We start from the raw sequence: 13,878 nt of genomic DNA on the forward strand, positions 1-13,878 counted from the left end.
GTATTCAAGAGAGAGATGGTTTCAATAATATCACACTCATTCAGTCCAAACACATACTACTGGCCCCTGCCAAGGTGCCCCTTCAAAATCTCATCTCCTGCTCTCCACGGACCCAGTGTGACTTTCCCTCTCAGATCCGGCGCTGAGGAAAAACACAACGTTGCGTTTCTCAGCACAGGGCCAATTAAACGTCTATGATTGGTTGAAGTCTCCAAGGCAGATTTATCAAAAATGTAGCCCATTTTAACATTTGCTAATTAGATTTCCTTTACGTTTTAGTCAGGCACAACGGAGAGAGAGAGAGGATGGGCGTCATCAAACCTCTCAACACCAATGCTCCTGAATTCGTTCTGCTCCAGTGACACTTCAGCATGTGCTAAATGCTTCAGTAAATCAGACTTTACACAAATATTAGCTGGAGATCCCTGATGGATCTTCACACGCTGCTTAATGGCTCGCCTTAATACAGAATTGTGTAAATGTGTGTTTATTGTAATTGCCGGAGATGTAGATATGCTTTAGCAAGTGTGTTTGATGGAATCCAGTATAAACGCTGAGCGGTGTTAACACTCACGCCTGTAAACATATCACAGAGGCCTTTGTGGCAGATAACGCCCTCTATACTGGTGCCTGTGCGAACGCGTTCGTGTGTTACTGTACGTGTTGTGTTTTGCCATCCTGAGATGAATGAGGTGTTTTTTGAAATTTCAAATATCTCGTAAATCAAAGCTGTCGCACGTGCTCATGGATCGTGGGAGTCCGGGCCTGTGAGCGGAGCTGGGTCCGAGCCAGAGCTCGCTCCCTGTTCAGGAAAGAGACCTACTGACCCGCTGAGCTCCCAACTGTGAAACCACATTAATAGCACATTGTGAGAAACATGCTCACTTTGCTAACTTTCTGGCCAGTAGGAATCCATTGAGCTTTTCTTTTCTTTTTTAAGAGCGACAAGCTGCTCCCTGGGGAAATAATAGCTCAATGTGCAGTTTTTTAATCATTAACCATATGCATGCGCATTTGTGTCTGGTCTTTTATGTATGCCATCTTATTTTTGCATGTATCTATGTGCAGGTCCCTTTGGCACTAATGTAGCCCCAGCTTCTGCACTACAGCTCGTGTCAGAGCTGCGTGTCCAGATGGAGGCTCTTAAAGAAGAGGAGCAGAGCATACACTACGGTCTCAACATCTTTAATATTGAAGAAACAGCCTCTAAAGATATCCTCGCCCTAGAGAAGGTGCCTATTCACTGCTGTTACTGTAAAACTTTTCTCCATATAATACAACACTGATGCATTCAATGCAAAGCAGCACAACAGAGTACAAACGTCTCTTTGGCTGAGGGAAATTCAATGGTCCTGCGTAACGGCAAATTGAACGCTGTTGATACTGTTGGTAAAGGTCATTTCTGGTTCAGTATACAGTGATGTTTAAATGGTGTTTATGTGCATGTGTTTGTAGAGCATGAATTACCTACAGCAGGTATGGGAGATCGCCCAGCAGTGGGAGGCTCTGTGGGATGAGTGGAAGGGGGGTCAGTTGGCCTCTCTACAGACCGAGGTCATAGACAGCACCAGCCAGACCATGTTCAAGAAACTCCACAAACTCAGCCGAGAGTTCAAGGCAAGCCACCGCAACATACTCTATACTCCTGGTACTCAACAGTTTAGGAGCCAAAATTATACATAAATATATTAATATAAAAATAAAATATTAGCATTATTGAAAAACTGTTTTAAAAATAAAAATGTATTCTGCTCTTTTAATGAAACATTTATTCAATATCTCACAAATGCACATCTGATTTTCTTTGTGAGAAAGTAATCAATAAGATCAGGTACACTACTGTTCAAAATGTTAGGGTAAGTCATTTAAAAAAAAGAAAATAATACCTCTATTCAGCAAGGATGCATTTAAACTTGTACGTTAATTTATACATTAAATTTATATGCATATAATTTAGCTTTCGTCGTTTTCTATAAATAGTTATCGATTTCAAATAATAAATAAATGCTGTTATTTGAAATGTTCTATTCATCAAATAATCCTGAATAATAATGAACATATTGCGTAATATCCACAACATATTGCGTTCCCAATTGCTTCCATTTTGTTATAATACCACTAACGGTTGACCATGGAATATTTTGTAGAGAGAAAATTATTTCTCAGGACTTATTGTAGAGGTGGCAACCTATCACAGTACCACGCTTGAGTTCACTGAGCTCCTGAGAGCGACCCATTCCTTCACAAATGTCTGTAGAAGTGTCTGCATGCCTAGTGCTTGATTTATACACCTGTGGCCATGGAAGTGATCGGACACCTGAATTCAGTGATCTGGAGGGGTGTCCCAAAACTTTTGGCAATATAGTGTATGTGAATAACACTAATAATATTTATAAATTAGCATTTTTCATTTTTAAACGATTAATCATTTAGCATCACAATTAGCGGATTGAGTGCCAAGATCTTGTATAGACCGTTCACATGAAAAAGTAGCAGCCATCAGGCCGACACTAAACAGCTACCAGCGGCGTCAGTGATGTCTCCGTTTCTCACTCATCTTCTACTGTTCTCACACGCATGCTGATGCTACTTCATTAGAGTCCAGCAGAGACTCTCATTCCTTCGTTTCCCTTTGTAACTGTGATAAAAGCTCTTTTGTGTAGCTAATTACCCTTTAAAGCTAATTTAGCTTCTCTTCTCACCAGCTTCTCATTATCCTGACATTTAGCTTTAAGCAGATTAGAAACACCTGCTTGATTCAGACCCTTTGGGTGCTCTTCCACTGACAGGGGATCAGCCCATCATAAAACAGCACTCAGCATTTTACACTTCAGCCTGCAGTGGGATCCTGACTGTTATGAAGTAATGGTGGTAAAGTGTTTGTGTGCTCTTTCAGGACAAGCACTGGGAGGTTGTGGACTTCACTAAAAGCAGGATTGAACAGTTTAAGAAAATCATCCCACTGATCACAGACCTCAGGAATCCAGCCATGAGAGAGAGGTGCGGACACACACACACACTCACACACACACGTCCTCAGCATAATGAAGTGTCATTCTTGCACTAATCCTCCTTATCAAGAGTGGTTCCTGACAAAATGACACCGTCGTCTTTCATGATGTTCTTCTGTGGACAATCGCTTTTTATAACTTCTCTCTGTTCGAGATTACCTTCTGTAGCTGGTGACCAGAGGTCTGTTGGGAAGTCCAGCTGATAACCATCAGCAGCAGAGGTTCGCTGCTGATTATTATTCTAGGATCAGCTGTAATCCCACACCTTGACAGCCAGCCCTCAGTTACAGCTCGTCACCTCTCTCTATTCTATCACGCAGAGCATTTGTGCACTGTGGCGCCTTCCCTGCCGAGAGAACGTGACGTTTTCCGCTCTTCGTTTTTCTTCTGCCCTGTCATTCGCTCCCTAAGCCATTTGATTGGATCTGGCATTCCCAAAACAACAGCCCATCGGCCCCAATCAGACCTGCTACAACAGCCCTGGTGGAGACGGCAGAGACAGGCCTCGCGTTCCCCTGATGACAGCCGGCTAATCACACTGATGTAACCCTCTGAAAGATCCCTGTTAGCGTCTCCCGCTGGCCGGCGCAGCACATCAGGGAAGCGGATGAAAATAAACAGAGCTCCAGCCTCAGAAGTCCATGACCGACAGAACGGGAAACGAGAAGAGCGAAAGAAAAACAGGCCCTCGTAGGAGAGATCGCATCCCAGAATGCCTGGGCCCCGTCTCAGAGGGGCCAGTCATTGCCAGGATGTTTTTTTTAAATATCGGTGACGGTGTTGTCTTTTGTTGTGGATCAGAAGCACTGTTGGTCTCTGTGGATTTCTTTGAGCGAAGACAACAAGCTGTGCGTCATGACTGCGGGATCTCTCACGGGAGAATTCAGTCCTTACGCTGTCGTCGACCATCACACCTGTTTATGATGACAAAATCTGACCGTCAACATGACTTATTTTGTGACTAATCAGCGCAGTGGTCTGTCTTTCTTCAGCTCTCAAAATACTTTGAATAACACACATTCTTTGTCATTTTAGCTTAAGAATTCCATTAGATATTTGTATTAATGAATCACCAACCTCATTTCTCCTAAAGGCCTACACAATAGTGCTGATCCAATAGCACAATAGCTCTGATGCCTTGCAGCCTGCTGCCTTCTAAGGCATCATCCTAACCACAATAGACAGCAAAAACATATCTTGCCCAATGTCCAATTAAGTTTGGCATTAATATTGCTAAGATAATAGACTGATACACTAATAAGCACACAAACATTGGATACAGTTATCCAATAGTAATTAATACTTAATTATGCTGCTTGCTAAGATAGCTCATTTATGAGCTATCTTAGCAAGCAGCATAATTAAGTTCCCTATTTTTTGGAAAAGCCTTTGTTTTGGAAACTGTCTCTATGATGTCTTAAAATGCAGCCCCGTAGGTGGCAGCTTTTGGTTTTGGAATAGATCAAATGGCTTTGATAAAAGGTTTTTCCACCCTATTTGAACTCACATTCATGTGTCAATGTCAAAGCGTCTTGGCCAATCAGATTTTATCTTCAAAAGATGCTGTGGATCTGTTTATTTTAGACACTGGGATCAAATAAGGCAAGAGGTGCAGCAGACGTTTGACCCGACCAGTACAGACTTCACTCTGGAGAAGATTGTGGCTTGGGGTCTGGACCACCATGCCGAGCGTATCAGTGACATATCCGGAGCAGCCAGCAAAGAGCTCTCCATAGAACAGGTATGATATTCCCCTCTCTCAATCCCTCTTCAGAACTCTCTCTTTCTCATTTGGGTTAGTTTATTTCATTGAGTATAATTTCACTTTTTCACAGTGAAAAAAAATCTACAGAGAAAAATGTATAAGAAAAGAGCTCTGAAGTGCAACAAAGAACCCTTTTCTTATCCATTTTTTTGATGTTTGCTAATGTACGTATATGGTTGGCTACAGAGTAACAGCATCCTTTATATTACTTATTACATGCAGGATCTTCAGATCAGTGCATTGGATTCTGAGTTTTTTAAACCGCCTGTACTAGATGTGTAAGTGTACAGAGAAATCAAATTGTCCTTGATCCTTTGAGAGAGTATATATAAAACATGCTGAAACTTTCACTCAAAATTACTTGAAAACTAATTTACTGCACTCTTGAGTTAACATTAAAACTGGATCTCATGAAAAAATAAAAAGGTTAAAAAGTATCAGGCGATAAAACCATTTTCGTTTGTAACTTGAAACTTAATTTTTAACTTAATTATTCACATTTGTTTCTATTTCTTTTGTCTCTGTGAAGAACTGTGAGTTCATCAAGGTTCAATTCTCTCTGCTCCTCTCACAGTGCATAAGATCCTCAGAGGTTCGGTATGTTAAAGAGATAAGGAAAGTCACTGTCAAGAGGATTATGGTCAGAGGTCAGGTTTGGAAGGTCAAAGATGATATCCTCAGGGTGACATCCTGTAGTCAGACCGTCCCAGCAGAGAATCACAGCCTGAGAGTCTGGCCTCAGAGCAGATGTGCTTTTCATTAGCCAAACAGTCTGAATGGAAAGGAGATGGTGGTCATGAGTACAAAGCTATCAGACTGCTCCATGGTTGTACTTACAGTTAGATTTGTATTTATTTTAAACTTTTGGCCTGCAATGCAGCCCACACGAGCAGCATGGAACATAAGTGGTGGAAGCATCCTCGAACCAGCAATAAAAGAAGGGCTTCGGTGCTAAGCTTAGTTTTGCATGTCACTGCCTGTTTCTGCCTCAGACTAAGATTAAAAAAATCACAATGTGAGTCACAATTATGAAAAATACATTTGTAATTGAGTTAATAAAGTCACACTTCATGAATTAAAGCCACAATCACAAGAAATAAGGGTTAATTTGCAATCAATATAAACTCTAGGGTATTTGACTCAATTTTAAAAGGAAGTGTACTTTCAAATGACTGCAGAGCGTTGTATGCCCCCCCTCCCCCTCCCCCTCCCCCTGACTCGAGGTTGCCAGATTGGCTGCAGGAGCAGCAGGAACTTTTGTAGATCTGCAGCTGTGGTAACTAGAGCAGAGCTGGCAACCTGGATACTGAAACACTACTGACTTCCTGATTGGTCGATTAGGTGGAGGGCGGAGCTTCAGGCCAAAACACAACATGTCAACATCAACATCAGTTGAGGGCTGCAACAACAACTTTTAAATGACAATATCCTGGCCGAACTACTGTTGTCAGTGATATAAGTATTTGAAATTAACATGATTTCTTAATGTCTAGTGACATATGAGGGCCATTTTATGATTAATTGAAATACAATTCTTACATACAGTTCCTTTAAAGAACCAAACGTTTCTATATAGTATAAGGAGAAATGTCTTAAAGCATTGCATAATACTGTTTAATGGTTCTTTATGAACTGTCTCTTTTTAATAACATTTAATTAAAATAAAAAATTAATTACTTAACTAAATTCATGAAATGATCCCACGATGGCAACCCCTAAAGTAAAAGCTAAAGTAAAGTTAAACTAAAGCGCCTAAAACAACCTTTTATATAACTTTTTTTTTCTAAGTATGCAGTTACCAAATAAATGCTGTTCTTTTGACATTTCTATTCATTAAAGAATTAAATCACAGAAAATCCACAACATTTTTAAACAGCTGTTTTCAGCATTGATAATTATAATGTTATTTAAACAGATCATGTGACACCGAAGACTGGAGTAATGATGCTAAAATTCATCATTGCCTTCACAGGAATAGAATAAATAGAATAGTTAATACAGAAAAATAAACACATAAATAAAAACATTTAATACAGAATAAATAGAATAACTTTTTTTAAGCTGTAATAATATTTCACAATATTTTACTGTATTTCTGATTGAACAAAACATAACTTACGAGAGCATAAGAGACTTCTTTCAAAAGCATTTTTTTTTTTAAATCATAAAAATGCCACATTTTTGAACTCTTGTGTATTTATTTATTAGTTTACTCTGATACGGAAACAGACTTCTACACAACTCATCAGAAAATGAATGTCCTAAAATGAATACATTGACTTTTGTTAAGAAACATGATACTGGAGCGAATAAGTCCCCTATAACTCCCACTTCTAAAAGACCTCAATGTCAAGCCTGATGCAAAATCACAAACAGTACTATTTAATCCAGTAAGACTGACTGAATCCAGATGCTTTAACCCGTTTATAGCTATGTATTGGGTTCTGTGTAAATTAATTACCAATTGGATGTAAATGTCATTCCACCTCCTCATCTAAATTAGATTTCATGGCGATCAAGTTTGTAATAATCCTCAATGGCCCACTTCCGATATCCATTATATTATTTGTGTTATAATTTATAGCTGTTATTGGAGGAGATATGCAGTGTGGTAAACCAGAAGTCACTTTATTTTCCATATCGAGCTGTTACACTGCACAAATGCCTTTTTAGTGTAAAAGCATAAAGCCACATCATGTGCCGCTGACGCAGGGTGTGTGAAACACGACTGGTTTATAGACCTATTTTAGACTTGAAAAGGAACATTTCCTGGACTGTGTTCAGTAATAGTGCAGTACAGTATGAGCGCAGTGCTGCTGGAGGCGTCTGTCCCCAGGCTGCAGTCGCGGGTCATGTGTGGCGGCCACAGGGGAAATGAGCCTTGCGCTTAATTTCCTTCAGAGCAGCCTTTACTGCCCCTGCAGAGGAGAGCTGCCCTGTCCAGCTGTCAGACTGTGGGAGGCTGTACTCCTCCCCTCTCCCTTCTCTTCCTTTTAATTCCTCTCTTTCTTTACGCTCACGGCCCAGGGAGATTCCCAGACGTTCGCCTCTGCGCTTGCGGAGGTTACAACAACACCGCTTTGGTTCGAGAGTGGCAATGGGTGAGCAAAGCCTCATATCCCCCAAAGCACAGAGCGGTTCACCTAGAAGTCACCCACAGAGAGAGAGAAAAGTAGAAAGACAGATAGAGTGTAAATGAGAAGCTTCACTGGCATGGTGCATGGCTGGTGTTTCTGGAAAGACCCCGTCTCTGACGTTTATTGTAAGGGGAACTTAGCAGGGGCCCAGATTAATGACATTTCCCAGTCACAAGTTGCCTAGTCTTGCATAGCCAGACCTTCAGACTGGCAGCAGAAGGTCTGGAAAGATCGGATCCCAAAGACGAAACGTAAACTTAGAGGTGATCGTGCGTTTGCCGTGGCAGCTCCGAGACTATGGAATGAGCTGCCTCTGCACATTAGACTGGCTGAGTCTCTCCCTGTTTTTAAATCCTGTCTCAAGACTCATTTATTTTCTTTGGCTTTTGGATCAGTTTGAGGGTTGACTTTGTTATTGTTGTATTTGTTTTATTGCTATTTTGCTGTTTTTGTTTTGTGAATTGTGTTCAGCACTTTGGTCAACCGTGTTGTTTTTAAGGTGCTTTATAAATAAAGGTGGATTGGATTGGATTGGATTGGAGCTTTCATTGGCCAAGGACTGCCCAAGAAGGCGTCTGACCGACATGTAAAGCAGCCAATCACAGTTCATTTATGTTTAGAGGCATGAAAATGTAACGTCGGTGTCCCTACGATAACAGACCAGCATGGATCTAATAAATTATTCATTCGAGAATCTTGTGCAAGTTAACTGCAACGATGGCACCACAAACTTCACATACTTTTTAGTGGATCCTGCTAAACACTCATTTTCGCAGTTGTAAACACGATGGCTTTCAACTTCCATGAGGCGAGTTTGGCGACTGCTTTGTTTCTAGGCAAACCGTCACAGAACACGACACACGTCTCCCATAAATCCTGTTGAATTCAACCAATCAAATGACAACTTCAAAACTCCTGAAGTGTGCCTTGTGAATCAGGCGTTGGGTGTTGACGTCTGAGGCTGAGACTATAAATCGCCTAACCTCCTCACAAAATAGATGGCTGTGTTTATCAGCTCTAAAGGTGAATGATTCACAGCTCACACAGAAGTCCATTTCAAACCAAGCAACTTTCTGTTAATCAACACCCATTTGAAGATATACCTGTTGCAAAATATGTGTTGAAAAATCACCTTCACGTGCTATTTATGATGGATTCCTATGGTATGGATTACTTAAATGTAGTGTATTTTATCTATGAAAATTCACTGACCAATGGGAAATATACCCCCTTAATACAACAAAATGCCGCCTACATAGGCAGTTTACTAGCTTGTGAACTTTCAAAGACCTTTATGAAGCACAAAAGTGTTGATCAAGTATTGTCAGCTCACTATGTTTTGAAATGCAGCTCAAGTTGGAGTCTTTGCATTTATGATGCCCAAGACTGCTGTCTTGTTAGGCAGCTCACTAGATTTAAAACAGAGCCAATCTTCGGACGTGCCTATGGTGTCTTAAAATGTTGTCTGTGCAAGCAGCTCACAAGTATTTAAATCTTTAAAAGATGTCCTAAACTGCAGTCTTGGAGGGTTGCTTGCTAGATTTTGATACATGCCATAAATGAAAAATGTCATTGGTGTATTTCTATTCATGTCTGGTGGTCCTATGACGTTTATTGTGAGGGAAACATTTTTTCAGGGGCCCCGATCAATGTTCTTTTGCTGTCGCTAGCTGCCTAACGTTCCCACGAGACTGATGGCTGCCCTTCCAGATCTAATACAATGTGGTGTTCAGTGCTGACGTGAAATGTGTCTGGAAAGATTAGTGCTAACATTAAAAAGCCTAATGCTGACCTCTAATTCACAGACACTGGAAGGCATCACGAAGACATGGGAGGAAACGTCCCTGGACATCACACCCTACAAAGACAAAGGTCATCACATACTGAGGTGAGAAGCCAGAGGCTCCAATAGGTCAAACGTCAAGAGGTCGCAGACACTCGCAGGTGCTCAGTAAGCAGAATGTTAAAAAGATGATGATGATTCAGCGTCCTGAAGTCGCTGGCCTGAAGGCCTAATTCACACCATAGTTGATGAAACTACAACAGGAACATAACCATTTTTTAAATGCAATTTCCCTCCTAAAAAGAACAACAAGAACATATTACATAAGGTAAAATTAGCACATATGTATGCGGTTTAAACATTTTGTGTGCTCAATAAGTAGGATCTTAAAAAGATAAGGATCATTCAATATCCTGAGGTAGCAGAAATACTTGGTATGCCCATGACCTGGCCTGTTCACATCAGCGTTGATGCAGCTGTTTTATTTTATTGATTACAAGATATTTCATTTGCAGTTTAATTCTTCTCAGAAAAAGAACATAAAAATAGTAAAGATTAAGGGCGTTTTCACACCTGAAAGTCTTCACCAAGGTCTGAACCACAGTTCATGTTTTGATACATTTGGTTAGTTTTGGTTTGGTTTCACATTGCAATTATGCGAGCGCACTAAATAACTTTACATGGCATACTTGTGGGCTGCATCTTGACATTAAATGGTCTGACGTCAGAGTCTGTGACAAGAATGAATGAACAGACGCATATTTTTGACGCATATTTTGACTATTTCTTTTAGTTTTAAATTGTTTAATTTAAAAGAGGACATTTCAAGCTTTCTCCACATATATTTCTCATGTCTGTCGGACCAAACTGAAAAGTCTGAAAATCCAGAACAAACAAGGTAGGTGTGAAAGGGCCCTAACACACACACACACACACACACACACACACACACACACATTTGTTTTTGTGACATATGGGGACATTCCATAGGCGTAATGGTTTTTATACTGTACAAACCGTACTTTCTATCCCCTTACACTGCCCCTACCCCTAAACCTACCCATCACAGGAAACATTCTGCATTTTTACTTTCTCAAAAAAACTCATCCTGTATGATTAATAAGCATTTTGAAAAGTGAGGACATTGGCAATGTCCTCATAAGTCACCCTCTCCTTGAAATACCTGTCATACCCTTGTCATTATACACATTTGTGTCCTCATATGTCACAAAAACATGTCCACACACACACACACACACACACACACACACACACACACACACACACACACACACACACACACAGCCTTGCTACAGCCTGCAGTCTCAACCAGTAGCTTTTGCCATCCTAATTGAAGTTGTCCTAATTGACTTTGCCTAATTGATGTATTGGATCATTTTTTCCCGAGTCGTAATTGTACAATAACTTTTATGCATGTCCAGTCGAGAGGTATTTGCAGAATAGTTTTTTTTTGTGGCAGTCTCCTTGTCCACCGAAGGACTGGTTCTAGCCTTATCCATGCTGCTTAGGCACCATAATGTGAATATTTTAGTGCCAAAAACAAGCCATAGCCTAAAAAACACCATTCCTCAACATGATGAAGCGCCCTGCTGCAGGGAAGTACCGCCACGCGTGAGGAGCCAGTAACTCCACATTATCATATTACTCTGTGTGACACAACTACCACTGTGAAAGAGTGAGCAAATGATACAAAACACTAGCTGTGTTTTAAAACCTAGTGAGCTGCCTACTGCCTACTTGATGGAATTATAAGCATATTCAAATGTTTTTGTCAGATTGATGTGCTTGTGATGTGCAAAAATGCTGTCTAGATAAGCTGCTCGCCAGATTTGAAAACACAGCCAGTGTTTGAATGGACCTTTGATACCCGGAAATGCTGTCTAGATGTGTAGCTCAGTAGGTTTTAAAGCACATCCAGTGTTTAAATGCACCTTTGATGCCCAAAAATGCCGTCTGGATGGGGATGTGAAACACAGCCATTGGCCGGACGGCATTGCTCTCTCAGAGTCCGGTTCAAATCTGTGTTTGACAGCAAGCCATGTTTTAATACACAGATTAAATGGCTTATCAATGCCAGGGCACCTTGAGCTCTCACACAAACATAATTACTATCAATCTCCTTGGAGAGCAGGACTCAGAATGGCTGCTTTAAGCCTTCTGGGCAAACAAGTCAAGGGTCCAATATAGAAAATAAACTGACTGTCTGTGAATGAATAAACACTAGTGGGAAAAGACATTTCTGTATTTAGATGAGCTCAAATGATGCTGTTGCTCTTTTTGGTTTGATTGAGACCATTCGGGACTTTCACAAAGTGTTCATTGCTTACAATTATACAAACGAGCTGTGAGCAGATAAGAACTGGAGAGGATGCTTTGTGCAGATGGCAGCCGCACAAAAGCTCTAATCTAATAGAATCATTTGTACAAGCAGTCTCCTTCCCAAGAGCTGAAAGTTTTCTGAAAATGCCTTCAGGCCTGTTCGTATTTAGCTGGAAGCAGTGTGTGTGCGTATATGAGCGTGTTTATGTGCGAGTTACATAGATGAAACGGAAACGGGTCAAACACATTGTTTGTGAAAGTCTTTGTCTGTTTGTCTGTTTTGATGTAACAATAATTCCATAGTAATATTGTTTTTTATATCTCTCTGTGGCGACTTGTATAGATTCTTTCCCTAATTTCTTCCTTAACCATGTAATTTGTATCTATATTGTTCTCTGTTTGTGAGAGTGTCTCTGGGGAAAATTGGTCTATGATATTGTGATATTGCTAATGTGATATTGATCATGCATGTGTATATAGTAAATGTTATGTCCTCATTTTGATAGCCAAGTAAATGAGGTATAGTTTTGGAACAAAATTGTTCCTAGAAGTGAGCTAAATCTGACACGACTTGCAACTTGCAAGACATACATATTGTAAATAAAACAAATACTAAAATAATTTTAAAAATGTGTGTACAGTATACACTTGCAGTATGTGTATATATACAGTATATATACACTTATATTGCCAAAGTTTTGGGACGCCTGCCTGTACCTGCACATGAACTTTAATGACATCCCATTCTTAATCCGTCGGGTTAAATATGGAGTTGGCCCACCCTTTGCAGCTATAACAGCTTCAACTCTTCTGGGAAGGCATTCCTCAAGGTTAAGGAGTGTGTTTATGGGGATTTTTGACCCTTTTTTCTAGAAGCGCGTTTGTGAGGTCAGGCACTGATGTTGGACGAGAAGTCCTGGCTCTCAGTCTCCGCTCTAATTCATCCTAAAGGTGTTCGTTTGGGTAGAGGTCAGGACTCTATGCAGGCCAGTCTAGTTCCTCCACACCAAACTCACTCATCCATGTCTTTATGGACCAAGGCTTTGTGCACTGGTGGGCCATCCCCAAAATGTTCCTAGAAAGCATCACGTTGTCCACAATGTCTTGGTTAAGAGTTCCTTTCACTGGAACTAAGGGGCCGAGCCCAACTCCTAAAAAACCATCCCACACCATAATCCCCCCTCCACCAAATGTTACACTTGGCACAATGCAGTCAGACAAGTACCATTCTCCTGGCAACCCCCAAACTCAGACTTGTCCATCGGATTGCCAGACAGAGAAGCATGATAGGTCACTCCAGAGAACACGTCTCCACTGCTCTAGAATCCAATGGCAGCTGCTTTACTCCATTGCATCCGACACTTTGCATTGCACTTTGTGATATAGGGCTTGGATGAGCTGCTCGACCATGGAAACCCATTTCATGAAGCTCTCTACGCTCTGCTCTTGAGATAATCTGAAGACCACATGAAGTTTGGAGGTCTGTAGCTATTGACTTCTGGTGACGTATTGAAAGTTGGGGACTTCTGCGCACTTTGTACCTCAGCATATGCGCTGTCCCCAATCTTGTGTTTTTTTTTGTTTTTTTTTACGTGGCCTACCACTTCGTGGCTGAGTTGCTGTAGTTTCCAATTGTTATAATACCACTATCAGTTGACATGGAATATTTAGTAGTGAGGGAATTCCACAACTGGACAATATTGCACAGGTGGCAACCTATCACAGTACCACGCTTGAGTTCACTGAGCTCCTGACAGCGAACCATTCCTTCACAAATGTCTGTAGAAGTGTCTGCATGCCTAGTGCTTGATTTATACACCTGTGGCCATGGAAGTGATTGAA

General features: G+C 40.8%; 1 protein-coding gene across 2 annotated transcripts in view; it reads left to right on the plus strand.

The window, feature by feature from the left end:
• The window catches only part of dnah2 (dynein, axonemal, heavy chain 2), a 234,435-nt gene that overhangs the window by 88,179 nt on the left and 132,378 nt on the right, over nt 1-13,878 (plus strand). For both annotated transcript variants that reach the window (XM_067446627.1, XM_067446618.1), the window contains 5 exons: nt 1,069-1,232; nt 1,456-1,617; nt 2,897-3,000; nt 4,596-4,752; nt 9,719-9,801. In XM_067446627.1, coding sequence (XP_067302728.1) covers nt 1,069-1,232; nt 1,456-1,617; nt 2,897-3,000; nt 4,596-4,752; nt 9,719-9,801 — 670 coding nt within the window. The remainder of the gene's footprint in view (nt 1-1,068; nt 1,233-1,455; nt 1,618-2,896; nt 3,001-4,595; nt 4,753-9,718; nt 9,802-13,878) is intronic.

Source organism: Pseudorasbora parva, chromosome 1, assembly GCF_024679245.1.
Source record: "Pseudorasbora parva isolate DD20220531a chromosome 1, ASM2467924v1, whole genome shotgun sequence".
Classification (NCBI taxonomy): Eukaryota; Metazoa; Chordata; class Actinopteri; order Cypriniformes; family Gobionidae; genus Pseudorasbora; species Pseudorasbora parva.